The sequence below is a fragment of the Pan troglodytes genome, chromosome 2, assembly GCF_028858775.2.
Source record: "Pan troglodytes isolate AG18354 chromosome 2, NHGRI_mPanTro3-v2.0_pri, whole genome shotgun sequence".
Classification (NCBI taxonomy): Eukaryota; Metazoa; Chordata; class Mammalia; order Primates; family Hominidae; genus Pan; species Pan troglodytes.
In genome coordinates this window covers 130910807-130927715 of record NC_086015.1, presented here as the reverse complement: position 1 = coordinate 130927715, position 16909 = coordinate 130910807, and the positions used below count along the sequence as shown (strand labels likewise).

Genomic DNA, 16909 nt, shown 5'->3' with positions numbered 1-16909 from the left:
TCTGCCCCTCACCTCCAGTCCAGGCTGTGGTTCACATCAGGGGCCTGCTCTTTCTCTGACACATCTGGTGGCTGGGCCCCAGGCCCAGAATAGGCCATTGTGTAAACAGGGCCTACGTGATCAAGACATGGAAAACGAAGCCAAGAGCAGGAAGCCGCTTGGGCCGTCAGTGCAATTAAACTCAGAAGCAGAGTCCCCGAGCGCCTCCTGTGCCCAGGACACTTGGGGTCAGCGGGGCAAAGCAGCAGGCCTGCTGCAGGAAGAAGGTGGTTGTAAGACATCGCTAGCAACAGGGGCGAGGGTGTGGCCCCCACCCCACAGGTCCCATAGGAGCCCTGGAGACAGCATGGGATGGGGTGGTGGCCCAGCCCAGGGCACCGCCAGCCTGCTGGAACCCATACCCCCAACAACAGCAGCTTAACCAAGAGAGAGGGTGACTTCTTGGCATCAGGACACCCATCTTGTTGCTCTAGCTTCCAGGGGCGAACCTTGTCCACACGGCCCTGACTCTTTCTGTGGGGCAAGGAGAAAATAAGCCGTCAACCCAGAATGTGTACACAGCCCCTGCCTGCTTTCTATTGGCCAGAACGTGGTCATGTGACCACACCTAGCTGCAAGGGAGACTGGGAAATGTAGTCTCTATTCTGAGCAGTTGTGTACCGAAGGAAACATCAAGGTTCTGTAGGGCAGAACAAGAATTGGGGCAACTAACAGCAGGCAGGTTGACAAGCCTCTCTGTGCCTTAGTTTCCTCCTCTGTGTAGTGGAGAGAATGAGAGCAATTCCTCATACAGGGGAGTTATGGAGGCCCAGTGAGTTACTGCATGCAAAAACACTTAGTGCCGGGCAGACAGCCAGAGCTCAGATGTAGCTATTATTACTTTTATTACTCAATGAGACCCTGCATGTCGCAGCCCTGCACAAGCTGGTAGATGGCGCTGCTGTTGGTGACTCTAAGCCCCAGGCTCTTTTGCGGACCCTACAGCCCTCCTTCCCTCAGGGCTCCTGGCTGACCCTGGGGAAGCACCCCCTGTGGTTGGGCCTGGCCATGGGCCCCCATGAACTGCCCTGCCAGTCCCGTGTCCTCTCAGGCTCTGAGCAGATGGCCTGGCCCAGCAGGACTCATGCCAGCTCAGCTGCAGGAAGTGGCTAATCTGTCTCGTGTGGATTTACACAAATGGTCTGGTTTTTGGTGCTCAGTCCCCAGCATGGGAAGGAATCCAAGGATGGCAGGGGTGACTGCAGGACAGCCTCTCCCACTTGGTGTGGTCCAGAATTCTGGCCGAGGCCTTGTAGGGGTGGCAACAGAAGGGGTGTAGCTCAGTTCTTGGAAATGCTGAGTCCTAGCGCAGTGGGCACCCTGGTTGCCTGGGGAGCAGCTGGCAGCATGTTCCTTCCTCGACCCCACATGCTCTCTGACCCTCACCCAGTCCTCACCACGTGGCCCCTCCCCAACCCACCAAGAACCCACTGGCAAGGATGACAAACATGAATGAAGAAGCATCATGGGGCCGGGCGCGGTAGCTCATGCCTATAATCCCAGCACTTTGGGAGGCCGAGGCGGGTGGATCACCTGAGGTCAGGAGTTTGAGACCAGCCTGACCAACATGGCAAAACCCCGTCTGTACTAAAAATACAAAAATTAGCTGGGTGTGATGGCCGGCGCCTATAATCCCAGCTACCTGGGAAGCTGAGGTAGCAGAATCACTTGAACCCTGGAGGCAGAGGCTGCAGCGAGCCAAGATCGTATCACTGCACTCCAGCCTGGGTGACAGAGGGAGACTCCGTCTCAAAAAAACAAAACAAAACAAAACAAAAAGAAGCATCAGGGGCTCACTCCTGCCCTCTATGGGCCTGAGAGATTCCTAGAAACTTCTCCCCCGATCCTGTAGGGCAGATGCTAGAGATCAGGGCAGTGGAGCCTGAGCTGTCTTTATGGAGGCAGGAAGAGTGAAGCCAGAAACCCAGACAGGCCAGGGAGAGCAAGGACAGGGGAGAGAGCAGCCCCTTGAAAGGCAAGATCCACAGGGTGGTGGTTGAGGAGAGAGGACCCACATCCCGTCGAGGGGCAGAGTTGGCCTTGGGCACAGCCTGTCAGGGCGTCTGACCACCCTGTGTAGCCCTGAGGGGCACGGAGGCCGAGCCCACCCCAGCCAGACCCACCCTTGGGCGTCCCTCACCCCAAAGCCCATTGTCAGTGCCTGGCCGAAGCCCCTCCAGGGGCTCCTAGCATGGACCCTCGCTTTCCAGCACAGAACCCAGTAAACTGTTCCTGCAGTTTACTGTTTGCCCCTCATCCACTTCCACCAGGTGGACACCAAATCAGCAGAGACAGAGAACAAAAATCAAGTGCTAAAACTGCTACAGAGCTACTTTTTAATAAAATAATTGATGTGAACAATATGCTGCTGCTTATATTTTTAAAAATACAAATTAATACTTGAAACTTTCGTTTTTTTAATTTTTTTTTGAGACGGAGTCTTGCTCTGTCACCTAGGCTAGAGTGCAGTGGCGCCATCTTGGCTCACTGCAAAGTCCGCCTCCCAGGTTCAAGGGATTCTCCCACCACAGCCTCCCAAGTAGCTGGGATTACAGGTGCCCACCACCACACCCAGCTAGTTTTTGTATTTTTACAAAAATACAAAAAATCCCATACAGACCTGGTTTCACCATGTTGGTCAGGCTGGTCTTGAACTCCTGACCTCAGGTGATCTGCCCGCCTCAGCTTCCCAAAGTGCTGGGATTACAGGCGAGAGCCACCACACCTGGCCAATACTTGACATTTTCTACAGGCACCCATGTGTATGTGAAACCCTCAAGCCTGAAAGGAGAGGCACTGCCAGTGGTGCAGATGAGGTTTGTGGATGAACACGGCTGGCCTTCAGAGCCATGCCCAAGCCCAGCTGACCTGAATGGAATCAACCCTTCAGGCCAGAGCAGAAGGAAAAGCTACCAGGAAATAGGCCTGGCTTATGGAAGTGAGCCCTGCCCATGCTGATGGAACCCTCTCCTTCTTCCTCCAGGTCGACATTTATAACTCAGACCCCCTGATCTGCCGGGCAGGGCTGAAGGTGTGCTTCGGCATCCAACTGCTGAATGCCGTCTCACGGGTGGAGCGCGCCCTCCCCAAGCTGACTGTGCCCTTCCTGCTGCTCCAGGGCTCTGCCGATCGCCTGTGTGACAGCAAAGGGGCCTACCTGCTCATGGAGTTAGCCAAGAGCCAGGACAAGACTCTCAAGGTGAGCAGCTGCCACTTGCCCACTTCCCCCCAAGGTGGAGGGGGGACAGGAAGGCAGCACCCCTTGGGGCACATCTGCCCAGACCCTCGAGGGCCACCTCCCAGGTCTCAGGATAGGGACCAGCCTGCTTGACCGAGAAATAAATAAATAAAAGGAATCCCAGGAGCCTATGAATTTCAAGAGAACACGAGTCATTTGCTGATTGTTTTGCATGAATAAGCCTCAAAGGGAAGAAGAACAATCAAAAGATGTTATAGGCAAGAAAGGAATCTGCAACTGGGCACTGAGCAAATAAAATCTCCCGAGAGAGACATGTCCAAGCTCCAAGGACACGTGTGATGCCCAAGCCTCCCTCTGCACCAGTGGTGGCTGCAGTAGCTCGGGAGCCATGGCCACCAGAGGGCTCAGGGCACACAGGTGCTGGCAGGACTTGGCAGAGCCTGATCCGTGAAGGGACCTGCCAGAGCTAGCTCTGCAGACAGGGGCCCTGAGGACAGGCCCTGCGGCTTGGTTATGTGGAATATTAGACAGCAAGATTATATATATATATATATATACACACACACACACACACACATATATACACACATACATATATATACATACATATATACACACATATATATACACATACATATATATATACACATATATATACACACATACATATATATATATATATATTTTTTTTTTTTTTCAGACAGAGTATCCCTCTGTCACCCAGGCTGGAGTGCAGCGGCGCCATCTCGGCTCACTGCAACCTCTGCCTCCCAGGTTCAAGTGATTCTGCTGCCTCAGCCCCCTGAGTAGCTGGGATTACAGGTGCCTGCCACCATGCCCGGCTAATTTTTGTATTTTTAGTACAGATGGGGTTTCACCATGTTGACCAGGTTGGTCTCACTTCTGACCTCAGGTGATCCACCTGCCTTGGCCTCCCAAAGTGCTGGGATTGCAGGTGTGAGCCACCTCGCCCAGCAAAATATATTTTTTAAAAGCCACAGTGGAACACTGCATTCATCCGTGACAGCATCACTCAGACCGCCGTTACACCAATGTGAACCCTTGCCAAGTCCCTGCGAAAGGAGTCCACTAAGATGGTTTATTCATTCATTTACCCAGCTATCCATTCATTGCTTCTTTAATTCATGTATTTATGGGGCCCTAAGTTTCTGTCAGGCCCAGAGAACAAGACAGGCAAAGGCTCTGCCCTCCCCTCCCGGAACCTGTATCCTGGTGGGATGAGCAAATAAATGAAACGGATGATGATGGAGAGGAGTCGGTGCCCCTAAGGAAACTCAGCAGAGTGTAGTGTAGGCATAGAGGGGGACAGGGGGAAAGCAGTAGTTTAGATGGGACAACCAGGCCTGCAGTCTGTTGGTGAGAAGAGCCAGTGGAAGAACCTTCCAGACTGAGGCAAGAGAGAGATTGAGGACCTGAGGCTGGCATAGGCACACAGCCATAAGAAGAGCAGCCAGTGAGGATGCACCAGTCAGGGACGCTGGTGGCGGGGGGCAGGGGAGCCCCACCACCTGTGAAGTCTAAACTTCTTCTCTTGGTTAGATGAGAAGCCACGTGAGCATTTCAAGCCAAGGAGTGACGTGCTCTGATTTTCATTTTAAAAGCATCCCCCCGTGGCCTTGGGAAGACAGGAGCTGGGGTAAGGAGGAGGTAGGAGACAGTGACAACCAAGGCAGGTCAAGCCAGGCAGGGTGGCAGAGAGTGAGATCACTGTCATGAAGGACGAACCCTGGGTTCGGGAGGCTGTAATGAGACCGGAAACGCCAGGCAGAGAGACTGACGTGAGCAACGGCTGGAGTCCACCTGGAGATGCCCATTAGCGTCGCACTGAAGTCTGGAGGTCCCTGCCAGAAATTCGGATGGAGATGGCAGGTCGGCAGTCTAGAGGCAGAAGGGAAGTCTGGCTGGAGATGTAAATTCCGGAGTCATCAGCCCAGGATGGATTTTAAAACCACTGGACTGGACAAGGTGACCAGGGAGAGTGAAGGAGGGCACAGCCAAGCCCGTAGTCCAGCCGCCTGCAGAGGCCAGTGGGTGGGGTGAGCCTGGACTGAGAAGGATCTGCCGGCTAGGTTGAAAGAAAATCAAAAGTTAAAGCCATGGAACCACAAGAGGAAAGTGTTTCTAGAAGGTGAGAGTGAGCAGCTTATGAATGACCAGCACAGTGTCCCCTGCCACGGCAATGGAGGTCCCTGGAGACCTCGCCAGGATAGCCACCGTGGGTTGGCGGGAGTGGAAGTCGGCTTGGGATGAGCTGAGGACCCCGTGGAGGTCAGGATGTGAGGCCGGGAGTGGAACCCCCTCTTTTGAGAAGGTTGCCTGACTCAGAGACACAGAAACGGGTCCAGGGATGGGGGAGATGTGGAGTGAGGGAAGGTTTGCATTTGAGAAAGGAAGTTCAAGAACACACTGGGACATTGTAACACATTTGAACCATCTTCTGATAGAAAGGTGTTGGCCTCCTAATAATGGGAGGTCAGGGCCAGGTCCTTGGGCATAGAGAGAGGGTCCGGAGAATGCTGCAGACCCCTGCCCACTGCCCACGGTCTCCGCTCCCTGCACCTGCCTCTGATGGTGCAGCTCTGATTCCGTGTCTCTCCTCATTGCAGATTTATGAAGGTGCCTACCATGTTCTCCACAAGGAGCTTCCTGAAGTCACCAACTCCGTCTTCCATGAAATAAACATGTGGGTCTCTCAAAGGACAGCCACGGCAGGAACTGCGTCCCCACCCTGAATGCATTGGCCGGTGCCCGGCTCATGGTCTGGGGGATGCAGGCAGGGGAAGGGCAGAGATGGCTTCTCAGATATGGCTTGCAAAAAAAAAAAAAAATCAGAAATTGGAGAAATCCTTAGCACAATTTTCTTAAAAATAACAGACATTTTTGTTATACATTAGGCTATCAGACACTGGACCTACCTTAATGGTTAGACACTTTATGCAAAAAAAGAGAAAGGTCCCAGGTGATTTTCCACAAAGAATGTGCTAAAATGTCCACTGAAAACAAAGCCAAGCCTCTGCCCCGCCTCTCCCAGCTCCCACAAGGGTTCCAGGAATTCCTGGTGTTCCCAGGACACCAGACTGCAATAACTGGAGGCGCCTCCTTCCTGCCCACCCTTCGCTCACGCCCCAGCGCCCTCTCTGACCAGCCTCCGCTTGGTGGCCTTCCTCTGGCCGTGTGATGAGGTGGTTGCTGTCTCCATAGGGGCCAGCTCCCCAGGGCAGACTCACGTGCCCCTCTGAGGCTCAGAAAATGCCCAGCCCTTCCTCAAAATGAGCAGCCACCCATGACTTTGTGGGCTCCTTGTTAGCCTGAGACCAGGCTTTGCAGAGGGGCGGGAGGTGAGGCTTAGCCCAGAAGGAGAACTGAGCAGGAAACCAAGGCTCTTCTCTGTCCTCTGCCCTTCCCCTCCTGCCAGGGGGAGGCTCAGGTTGGCCCCGGAGTGCTGCCTGTACTCACAAAGGCTGCCTTTCCTCTAGAGTCACTAATTTTACCTGATGCTATGAGAGAATCATATTGAAGATGAAATGTCTAATATATAATGTATATTTTAAAGCAGAGACTATTTTGGTGGATAGGTGGGAGGGAGCAAGGGGAGTTTGAGGGAATCAGAGCTTGATGCTACTGTACAGAACTGGACAGGTTGGGCCGGCAATGGTGGGGCCAGAGGGCTCTGTGCTCCAGGAGCTAAGCCAGCAGCCCCCGAGAGGGGACTTGGCTGGGCCTTTCCTATGGGCAAGGCCCAGTGCTCTTCCTGTCCACCAGGGACCATGGAGCAGTGGCAGCCTATGGGGCTATGATCCCTAGGCCTGGGCCTGGGCCTGCCTATGGCCCAGAGCTACCCTGGGAGTGTCAGTGCTAGCAGCACAGCTACCTCTGGTGGCAGGAGAAGAGAGGCCCAGCACAGCAGCAGGCCAGACCTTCCTGTCCAGGTCTATATGGAGCACTCGGTGACCCAGAGCAGGGACTGGAGGCACCCCCAGCCCTGCCCCAGGCCACAGCAGGACAGGCCAGGACAGGCCTCACCCAAGGCCAAGGCTGGCATCAGCCAATCATTCGGAGCCGAGGCCCTGGGCCTAGCCTGCCCTTCTCAGGTGCCAATACCACCCCAGCCCTGCCCTTGGCCTCACTTTTTCCCAGCAATAAGTGCGGTTCACCACCCGCCTCGGGAATACTTTCCCCTTCTAAATGGGACTTGCTGTTAACTCAGGAGGCTCCTTAGTGCAAATATGACCCTGGTCAGGGCTTTGCCACCGTTGAAGCCCCGCAGAAGGTGCAATCTAGGGGTTCTGGGGCCACGGAGGAGGAGGCCACTTCCCACCAGGACCCCCAACATGAAGTCTAGGCCTCAGGGGCTCCCGCCCTTCTTCCTCCAGCAGCGGGAACTGCCACTGCTCTCCCAGGCCCTGTTGTGGAGGCTAACCTTGGTTCCTGGAGAGTGTGCCCCTCCACCCTCCCTCCAGCAGCCCTGATCACACCATGAGAGCCAGGAACGGGTCACCCTGCTGAAGATCACTCTGTGCCCTGGGGGAGGAGCCAAGCCCTTACCCCACAAGGGGCAGGTGGGGGCTTGGTTGCTGACCCGGCCCAAGTCCCCACAGAGCACCTTCTGTAGCTCCAGCTTGTCTCCCTGGCTTCTCTTTGAAGGAGAAAAATGTAAAATATGCACTGAGAAAGCCAGCCCCGCCTGCTCAGTCAGCCCCGGCAGCAGGGCAGCCATGGGAACTCAGGAAAAGCAGGAACCCTTTCCAAAAGCCCAGAGATGCCCTGGGCTCAGATCTGTAATTCTCCCAGGAGCTGTGATAGAGCAGGCCACACAAAGTCCCTACGCCTCCCTGCCGCCTCCCCCAGATGCATGTGATGGCATCACCATTCCCCAAATTGAATATCGGCATGCGGCCTGACCAGGGACTCTTTAGATGCATGAATTTATTTATATGAAGGCTCTCACAGAGACACACACAGCACTTCAGTAGCATTTGCATTCCTGGTTAAAGAATCACCAATATTTAAAATAAAAACTTTCCTGAAATTGGGACTGTCATGTTATCCAGAAGGGCTGGTACATCTGCCCACCATGTCCCCCTGCTGGGTCAGGAGCCAACACAGGACCCTGCGTGTGAGCGTGCCTGACATCTCACGCACGGCCACTCCAGAGCCGGTCCCTGTCCTTGGAAAGCTGTGAAGCCTTGCGTTGAGTTCCTTCTCGATACTGACGGCTCCGTGCTGACATTCTGAGCTCTGGAGTCACACCAGCGCAGGGGCTTGGAGGAACTGAGGTTTGGAAGGGATGCCAGGTCTCGCACAGCTTGGCCTCGAGAAGGTGAGAGGAAGGCAAAGGCCAGGGAGGGGACCCAGAGAGGCCTGGCACACAAGGCCCAAGCACCACCGTCAACACAGCCCAGTCCATACAGAAATGGGTTTCATGCCTGAAAAGCTTTTTACAGAAAGATGCCGCCTGTAGCCGGTGACAGCCGCAATCCTACAGGCCTCAGTTCCTTGCAGAGGCGAGGGGTAGAGAGTCAGCCTCCCTCCCTTCCAGCAGCGACCCAGCTTCCCTCCACTTCCAGGTGGTGCTGGGCTCACCGAGGGAGCACTGGTGGGTGCTCTGAAAACCCACAGGATCCCACCTCCAGGCCCACCTGGGTCCCATCTCACTCTCTTCTTCTTTCACCAATTGCTAACATAGACCTTGTTGGGATCACGATGGCTTCACAAGCCAGCTGTTGGGTTTGCTATGTCACTGTGGCTCAGTCACATCCCTGCGTGTATACTGTCTGCGGGGCACATATGTATCCATTTAGAGCTAAAGGAATCAGTGTACACTACAGCTAATCCTAATAAATCCGATGTTTTCGGAATGGCGTCTGTCATCCATCACAGTAGCCTCTGACCCTGGATGGCAATCTTCCTTGCTGAGAGCACAGCAGGCCCTTTTTTAGACAGGCTGATCCCTGCCTGAGCCATGCCTGTCACCTGATACCAACTCCAGCAGTGCTTCCCAGCCTCCATCAGCGTGTGTGGAGTTTATCTTCTCCCATCCACGCTTGGAGCAGATTTCTAAACACACACATCCTCTCGCAGACCCTGCCCTGCCACTGGGGAGGACGGAGCCCAGGCCACCCTCCCCGCGCCAGCTTCGGGTGGCTTGTGCTTTCTCCAGGGCCCCATATAGATGCCAAACCCATCCCCACACAAGCTGGGCTCTGTCCGGACTCAGCCCTCCCTCCTCAGCATAGGGAACCCGGCCTCCTGCTGCTGGGCATCCTCCAGCCCCTCTCCATTCTATACCCACACGTGGCCCAGCCACTCTCCTCCTAAGTGTGGCCAGGATTATGTGGCTTCCTTCCAGCTGCACGGCTGTCACCAGCGTCTGAGGGACGGCGGCAGCAGCCTCCTTGGCAGACCCCGCTTTCTCTCCTGCACCCAGTCTGTTTCCACACGGAGGCGAGAGGGCTGTTAAAGTATGAGTCAGACTGTGGCCCTTCTCTGCTTAACATCCTCCAGTGACTACCATCTCACCTAAATAAAGGCCACAGTTCTTGCTGAGGCCTACAAGTGCTGGGCCATTGGCCTCCTTGCCTCCCCTCTCCCCATCCTCCACATCCACTCAGTCCTCACCATGCCAGCCTCCTCACGGGTTGTCTTCTCAGTGAGGCCCTCCCCCAGGTGCTGCCCTGCCTTCTCCTCCTCCAGCACACTTGTTGACATCTGACATGACAGATCTTCTGCTTGTCTGCTTGGTAGCACTCTGTCCCCTCCCATGTGAGCTGCAAAAGGGCATATCCCTGCACTACACCTCTGCCTGCTTCCCAGAGGGTCCCTGGAAAGGCCTGCCTGATAGGGCAGGGAGGGAAGGAGTGGGTGAGTGAGTGAATGAATGAGTGAGTGATGGAATGATGTGTTCTCTTTATCCTCTCTCTCAGGAGGAGCCAAACCCCCATCCCATGCAGGGCAGGTGAAGGCTCAGGTGCTGAGCCCAGGTCCCCACAGAGAGCGCCTACCATAGCCCCATATTATCCCTCTGGTTTCTCTTTGAAGGAGAAAAACGTAAAAAGTGCACTGACATGAGTGAGTGAGGGACTGTGCAAGTGAGTGAATGAATGAGTGAGAAAACGAATGCATGAGGGATTGAATGAGTGAGGAAATGAGTGAGTGAATGAATGAGCAAGGGAATGAATGAGTGAATAAGTGAGTGAATGAATGAGGGAATAAGTGAGTGAGGGAATGAGTGAGGGAGTGAATGAATGAGCAAGGGAATGAATGAGGAAATTAGTGAATGAATGACTGAGGAAATGAGTGAGTGAGAAGAATGAGTAAGTGAATGAGGGGATGAATGAATGAAGGAATAAGTGGTGAGGGAATGAGAATGGATGAATGAGAAAAGGAGTGAATGAATGAGGGAAATGAATGAGGGAAGGAATTAATGAATGAAGGAATGAGTGAGAATGAGTGAATGGGGATGAATGAAGGAATGAGTGATGAGGGAGTGAGAATGGATGAGTGTGGGTATGAATGAGTGAGTGAGATCATGAGTGAATGAGGGGATGAATGAATGAACAAGAGTGAGGGAATGAGTGAGAAAATGAATGAGGGAATGAGTGAGAGAATGGATGAATGAGGGGATGAATGAATGAACAAGAGTGAGGGAATGAGTGAGAAAATGAATGAGGGAATGAGAGAATGGATGAATGAGGGAATGAGTGATGAGTGAATGAATGAGGGAATGAGTGAGTGAGGAAATGAGTGAATGAATGAAAGCGAATGAGGGGATGAATTGAGGGAATGAGTGGGTGAGGAAATGACTGATGAATGACCGAGAGAATGAATGAGTGAGGGAATGAATAAGTGAAGAAATAGAATAAATAAGTGAATGAGTGAGGGGATGAATAAATGAGGGAATGGGTGAGTGAGGGAATGTGTGATGAGGGAATGGATGGATGAGGAAATGAGTGAGAGAATGAAGGAATGAGTGAACGAATGAGTGAGAGAATGGATGAGTAAGGAAATGAGTGAGTGAATGAATGAATGAGTGAGAGAATGGATGAGTGAGGAAATGAGTGAATGAATGGATGAGTGAAGGGATGAATGAATGAGGGAATGAGTGAGTGAATGAATGGATGAGTGAATGAGTGGGGGGATGAATAAATGAGAGAATGAGTGAGTGAATGAGTGAGGGGATGAATGAATGAAGGAATGAGTGGTGAGGGAATCAGAATGGATAAGTTAGGGAATGAATGAGGAAAGGAGTGAGAAAATGAATGAGGGAGGAAATTAATGAATGAATGACTGAGGAAATGAGAGAATGAATGAAGGAATGAGTGATGAGGGAATGAGTGAGAATGGATGAGGGAATGAGTGAGAGCATGAGTGAACAAGGGGATGAATGAATGAAGGAACAAGAGTGAGGGAATGAGAGAAAATGAATGAGTGAGTGAGGGAATGAGTGACAAGTGAATGAATGAGGGATGAGTGAGTGAGGAAATGGGTGAATGAATGAAAATGAATGAGGGGATGAACTGAGGAAATGAGTGGGTGAGGAAATGAGTGATGAATGAGAGAATGGATGAGTAAGGGAATGAATGAGCAAGTGAAGACATGAGAGAATAAATGGGTGAATGAGTGAGGGGATGAATAAATGAGGGAATGAGTGAGGGAATGTGTGATGAGGGAATGGATGGGTGAGGAAATGAGTGAGAGAATGAATGAATTGGTGAATGAGTGAGAGAATGGATGAGTGAGGAAATGAGTGAAAGAATGAGTGAATGAGTGAGGCAATGAATAAATGAGAGAATTAGTGAGAGAATGAATGGATGAGTGAATGAGTGAGGGGATGAATAAATAAGTGAGAATTGAGAGAATGAATGAATGAGAATGAATGAGGGGATGAATGAATGAGGGAATGAGTGAGCCTGGGAATGTGTGATGAGGGAATGAATGAGAGGAAATAAGTAAGAGAATGATGAATTAGTGAATGAGTGAGAGGATGAATAAATGAGAGAATGAGTGAGAGAGAATGAATGAGGGAATGAGTGAGGGGATGAAAGAATGAGAGGATGGATGAGTCCATGAGTGAGGGGATGAATAAATGAGGAAATGAGTGAGCGAGAGAATGGTTGAGTGAGGGAGTGATGAAGGAATGAATGAGTGGCCAAGGGAGGGAGAGAGGGATGGAAGGAGGGAGGAAGGAGGCAGGAAGGCTTTATCTGAGCCAGGCACTGAGCTGGGAACTGGGTGTGGAAGCAGGGTTGGCCTCGCAGCCTGGCCACCCATGCAGAGGCCCAGACCCCACCCTAGAAGGTCTGTGCGTTTGGATGAGTGCTCTACTGTTGCTCTCTGGAAATTCTTAATGCTCTTTGAGCAAGGTCCCCACATGCTGTTTTGCACTGGACCCTGCAAACCACTCAGGCCCTGGGGGGGTGGCACCTGGCCTCTGTGCAGCAGGTCCCCCAAAGGTGTGCAGACCTGAAGGACAGCCCATTCTCTCCAGGTCCTCATGCTCTACTTATGGCCAACCAAATTCTGCCCGGAACTTCACTGTATCAAACCTAGAGCCAACAATGTTTGCATTTGTTGGCTTTTCCAGCCTCCTCCATGAACACTCAGGCTCATCACAAGCCCCTTACTGGGCACCTGTGATGCTCCAGGCACGGTGTCCAGCGCTGGGAGGAACAGTGACCAGGGCAGAACAAGGTGGGCCGCCCTCACAGAACGAGGACCCCGGGCGACATGGACTCCCACCCCAGAGCCTAACAGCGATGGGCACCCAGTGTCCGCCAGCACAGCCTGGGGCCAGCACAGCCCTCCAGAAGCCAAAGGTGAGCAGGAGCGGGCCGGGGTTGGGGGCACAGCAGAGGGGTCTGCGGGGGAGTTTTCGAGGTGCAGAGAGCTCAGGGTGGCCCCAAAACTGAGAGACTCTCAGGATGGCTGGAGCACAGGGGTGAAGGGCATGTTCATTCGGGGCCCTGCAGGAAACAGCTGCACCTAACCAAGGGTGGTGTCACTAAAGGGGTCAGCAGCAGATGATGCAGCGTCCAAGACCAGCCACAGCAGGGAGCAGACCCTCAGAGCAGCAGTTGCTGCGGGAGAGGACCACCTGTCGGTTGGGGGCTTTAGGTAGAGGGTTGCCCAGCCCCACCTTCACTCTTCTTCCTCTTCTGGTGGGTCAACAAGCCATCCCTATACTACCTTTCCTGTGCAAAATGGAGTTTATTTCCTTTCCATCATTGCTCATTTTGTCATTGTCCAATTGATTTTTCTTTTTTTTTTTTCTTTTTTGTTTTTTTCTGAGACAGCGTCTCACTCTGTTGCCCAGGCTGGAGTGCAGTGGTGCAGTCACAGCTCACTGCAGCCTCAACCTCCTGGGTTCAAGCTACCTTCCCACCTCAGCCTCTAGAGTAGCTGGGACTACAGGCTCGCGCCACCACACCCGGCTAATTTTTTATTTTTTGGAAAGACAGAGTCTCAGTGTGCTGCCCAGGCTGGTCTCAAACTCCTGGGCTCAGACCATCCTCCTGCCTCAGCCTCCCAAAGTGCTGGAATTACAGGCGTGAACCACCAGTCTATTTTTCTGTCTGTTAAAAATTTGTGGGTATCTTGAGTTGGGAGAGAATACATATAATTTTTCCAATAACACATGATGAAAATATTTTTCATTCAACAATAAAATTTTTTTTCACCTGGGAGTGGGAATGAATTAAAGAGATAAACATGTTTTGTTTTATTTTTAATTTTAAAGGTAGCACAGCTACATTACAGAAACTAAACAGAAATCAGATCAAATATCCCCAGCTCTCACGCAGCAACTCTTCCTCTGGTTTAGGGATGATGGAGGAGTCTCAAACCCAGGGCCTCTGTGTCAAAATGTGTCTTCTATTAGTCTATTTTAACATTTGTCAGAGTAGAGCACACTTCTGAATTTAAATCAACCCAATTTTAGAACCAAGTATTAGACACTAAATTTCAAATTCCATGGTTGTAGTTCACTACTCCTGTGTGGCTGTCTGTGCTACAGGTTTCTCACATAAGCCTGGGGAGCACCCCCTAGTGCCTGAATGTCCTCCACCTTTTCCTTGTGGACACAGAAGCTTCACTGACCACCCTCGTAGTTACAGGAAGCTCTGCGCATCCATGCTCTCTGTTCCTTCCCCAATTGCTGCTCGCTGCGGCTGCTGGCAATGCTTCCTGTTGATTTGCAATACCACATTGGACACCTTCCTACATAAGTGTTTCCCCATCGCGCTGTCTTCTCTGCCTGAGGCTAAAGTGAGGAATGGGCCGGGTGCAGTGGCTCATGCCTGTAATCCCAGCACTTTGGGAGGCTGAGGCGGGCGGATCACTTGAGGTCAGGAGTTCGAGACCACCCTGGCCAGCATGGTGAAACAATGTCTCTACTAAAAATATGAAAATTAGCTGGGCATGGTGGCGGGCGCCTGTAGCCCCAGCTACTCTGGAGGCTGAGGCACGAGAATCATTTGAACCTGGGAGATGAAGGTTGCAGTGAGCCGAGATCACACCACTGTATTCCAGCCTGGGTAACAGGGCTAGACTCCGTCTCAAAAAAATAAAATAATAAAATAAAATAAAGTGAGAAATGGTGTGGTGTGGCTGGGGAATGCTGCCCCAACAACCACACAGCCTAGTTCCTGAGGGGTGGCAGTTCTCAGACTGCAGCTCTCCCTGAACAGGTGCCATAGCTGGTACACCTGGCTGTATCTGCTGTATCGGTGAACCACTAAAATACCAACTCCAGATAATTTTTCCTTAAACTGCCCTCTTACTAGGGTTTTATTTAAAATTTGTTCAAGATTGGAAACTTTATGATTTCAAATAATAACATCTGTAAAAAAAGGTTTCATGTAGTAGCTCATTTTCTCCCCTAATGCATATGAAAAGAAATGCATAGGAATTAAAATTTTTTATTTAAATATTTAAATCTCTCTTGGCACACCAGGATTTGTGTGTGCTCTGAGGTGAGACCTGCTGGTGTTAGGCCACTAGCCTGGCCTCACTCTTCCCTTCCTGTGTGCCCCAGGGCAACCAGAGTGAGCCCCTGTCACTCCCGTGCTCCCACCTCCCACCCACCAGGTGGACTCAGCCTTTTTTTTAACACACCAGGCTCAGGATAGGTCAAACACTAGGTAAGAGGGAGTTGCCATAATCACCTCCAATTTGTGGGCAGGCAAACAGGCAGAGCGGTGGCCAGCAGTGAAAGGCAGAGCCACGGTGGGGGTTGGTCCTCTGGCTGCAGCTCAGCTCTGGCAATGCGCAGACCCCTGCCAGCCCATCCCATCTCAGGCTGTTTTCAGGATCCCAGGCCCTTGCACAAACTACAATCTCCACCCACAGGCCCTACCCAGGACACCTCCCCAACACACTCATCACCTCCTGCAGGCTGCACCATGACTTGTCCCAGCTGATCCCTCACTAGTGGTCACTTCAGACCTACAACTTCCCTCATGTGATGACCAACATGCCAGTGCAACATGGCTGAAAATGCACTGGGGAGGAAGAAGGAAAAAAATCCAAAAATACCATAGTAAAAAGGCATGAAGAGGCCGGGCATGGTGGTTCACACCTGTAATCCCAGCACTTTGTGGGGCCAAGGCAGGCGGATCACCTGAGGTTAGGAGTTCAAGCTCAGCCTGGCCAACAGGGCGAAACCCTGTGTCCACTAAAAATACAAAAATTAGCCGGGCATGGTGGCGTGCACCTGTAATCCCAGCTATTCAGGAGGCTGAGCAGAATTGCTTGAACTCGGGAGGTGGAGGTTGCAGTGAGCCAAGCAAGATCGCACCACTGCACTCCAGCCTGGGCGACAGAGCGAGAATCTGTCTGAAAAGAAAAAAAAAAAAAAAAAAAAAGCATGAACAGCTGTGAAATAACTGCAGGGAGGGTGGAGACACCGGATATTAGAAGCCCTGTGAAAGAACCAGCCTTCCTTTCCTCCCCCAGGGCCATGACACGACACTGAGTTTAACCAGGTTAGAAGGCAGAGGCCTGGGGGGGGGGGGGGGGCGTCCACAGGCCTGCAGCTCATCGTGAGAAACCCCCTTGGGGCTCAAATACCCCAAAATGAAAACCCAAGCAACAACCTCAGAAGCAGGAGCTTCTCTCTGAACTTTTGCCCCCTTCTCTCAGTCTCATCATCCCGAGGCTAGCCACAGAAACTAGAATCCCTCTTCCCCTAGACAGGCCCTAGAAACCAGAGCCCCCTTTCCCCAAAGCCAGCCATAAAACCTAAAAACAGGACTCTCACTTTCCCTCTGCCGTATCTGTGTAAAAACTGGCCATAAAGTAATCATCTGATCCACCTTGTTTGACTATAGGTCATAAGACCCCCATTCCAGAGGGTCCTGCCCCACACCCAGAAGGCAGGCAGGCAGGCTGCTCAGAGAGACCAAGAAGAATCTAGACAGGCCTGGCTGCGTTTCCCTGTTCAGTCAGCATAGGATCCTGCACTTTTTGCCAATCCCATTTCTACTCGGCTGGCCACACTTTGCTGAGCCTAAGCCTAACAATGGACAGCTTCCCATCTTTGGGTCTTCATTCTGAAGACGCCCATGTCTACATGCTAAATAAATTTGCGTGTCTTTTCTCCTGTTACTCTGCCTTTTGCAAGTTAATTTTTCAGTGAGCCTTCAGAGGGCCAAG

At 52.0% G+C, this 16909-nt stretch overlaps 1 protein-coding gene and 1 long non-coding RNA gene across 11 annotated transcripts in view; both read left to right on the top strand.

Annotated features, from left to right (window-relative positions):
* MGLL (monoglyceride lipase) overlaps positions 1-9117 on the top strand; it is a 134491-nt gene extending 125374 nt beyond the window's left edge. For 8 of the 10 annotated variants that reach the window (XM_003309986.6, XM_003309988.6, XM_009446404.5 and 5 more), the window contains 2 exons: positions 3023-3238; positions 5866-9117. In XM_003309986.6, coding sequence (XP_003310034.1) covers positions 3023-3238; positions 5866-5991 — 342 coding nt within the window. In that variant the 3' untranslated portion in view covers positions 5992-9117. Of the gene's footprint in view, positions 1-3022; positions 3422-5865 lie in introns of those variants that run through there. The other 2 variants (XM_054680967.2, XM_054680968.2) reach the window with 2 other exon arrangements.
* Positions 9118-12842: 3725 nt separating this feature from the next.
* LOC134809474 (uncharacterized) lies at positions 12843-16861 on the top strand. Its single transcript, XR_010155332.1, has 2 exons — positions 12843-13074; positions 16585-16861. It is a non-coding gene; the product is annotated as an uncharacterized LOC134809474 (long non-coding RNA).
* Positions 16862-16909: the final 48 nt, after the last annotated feature.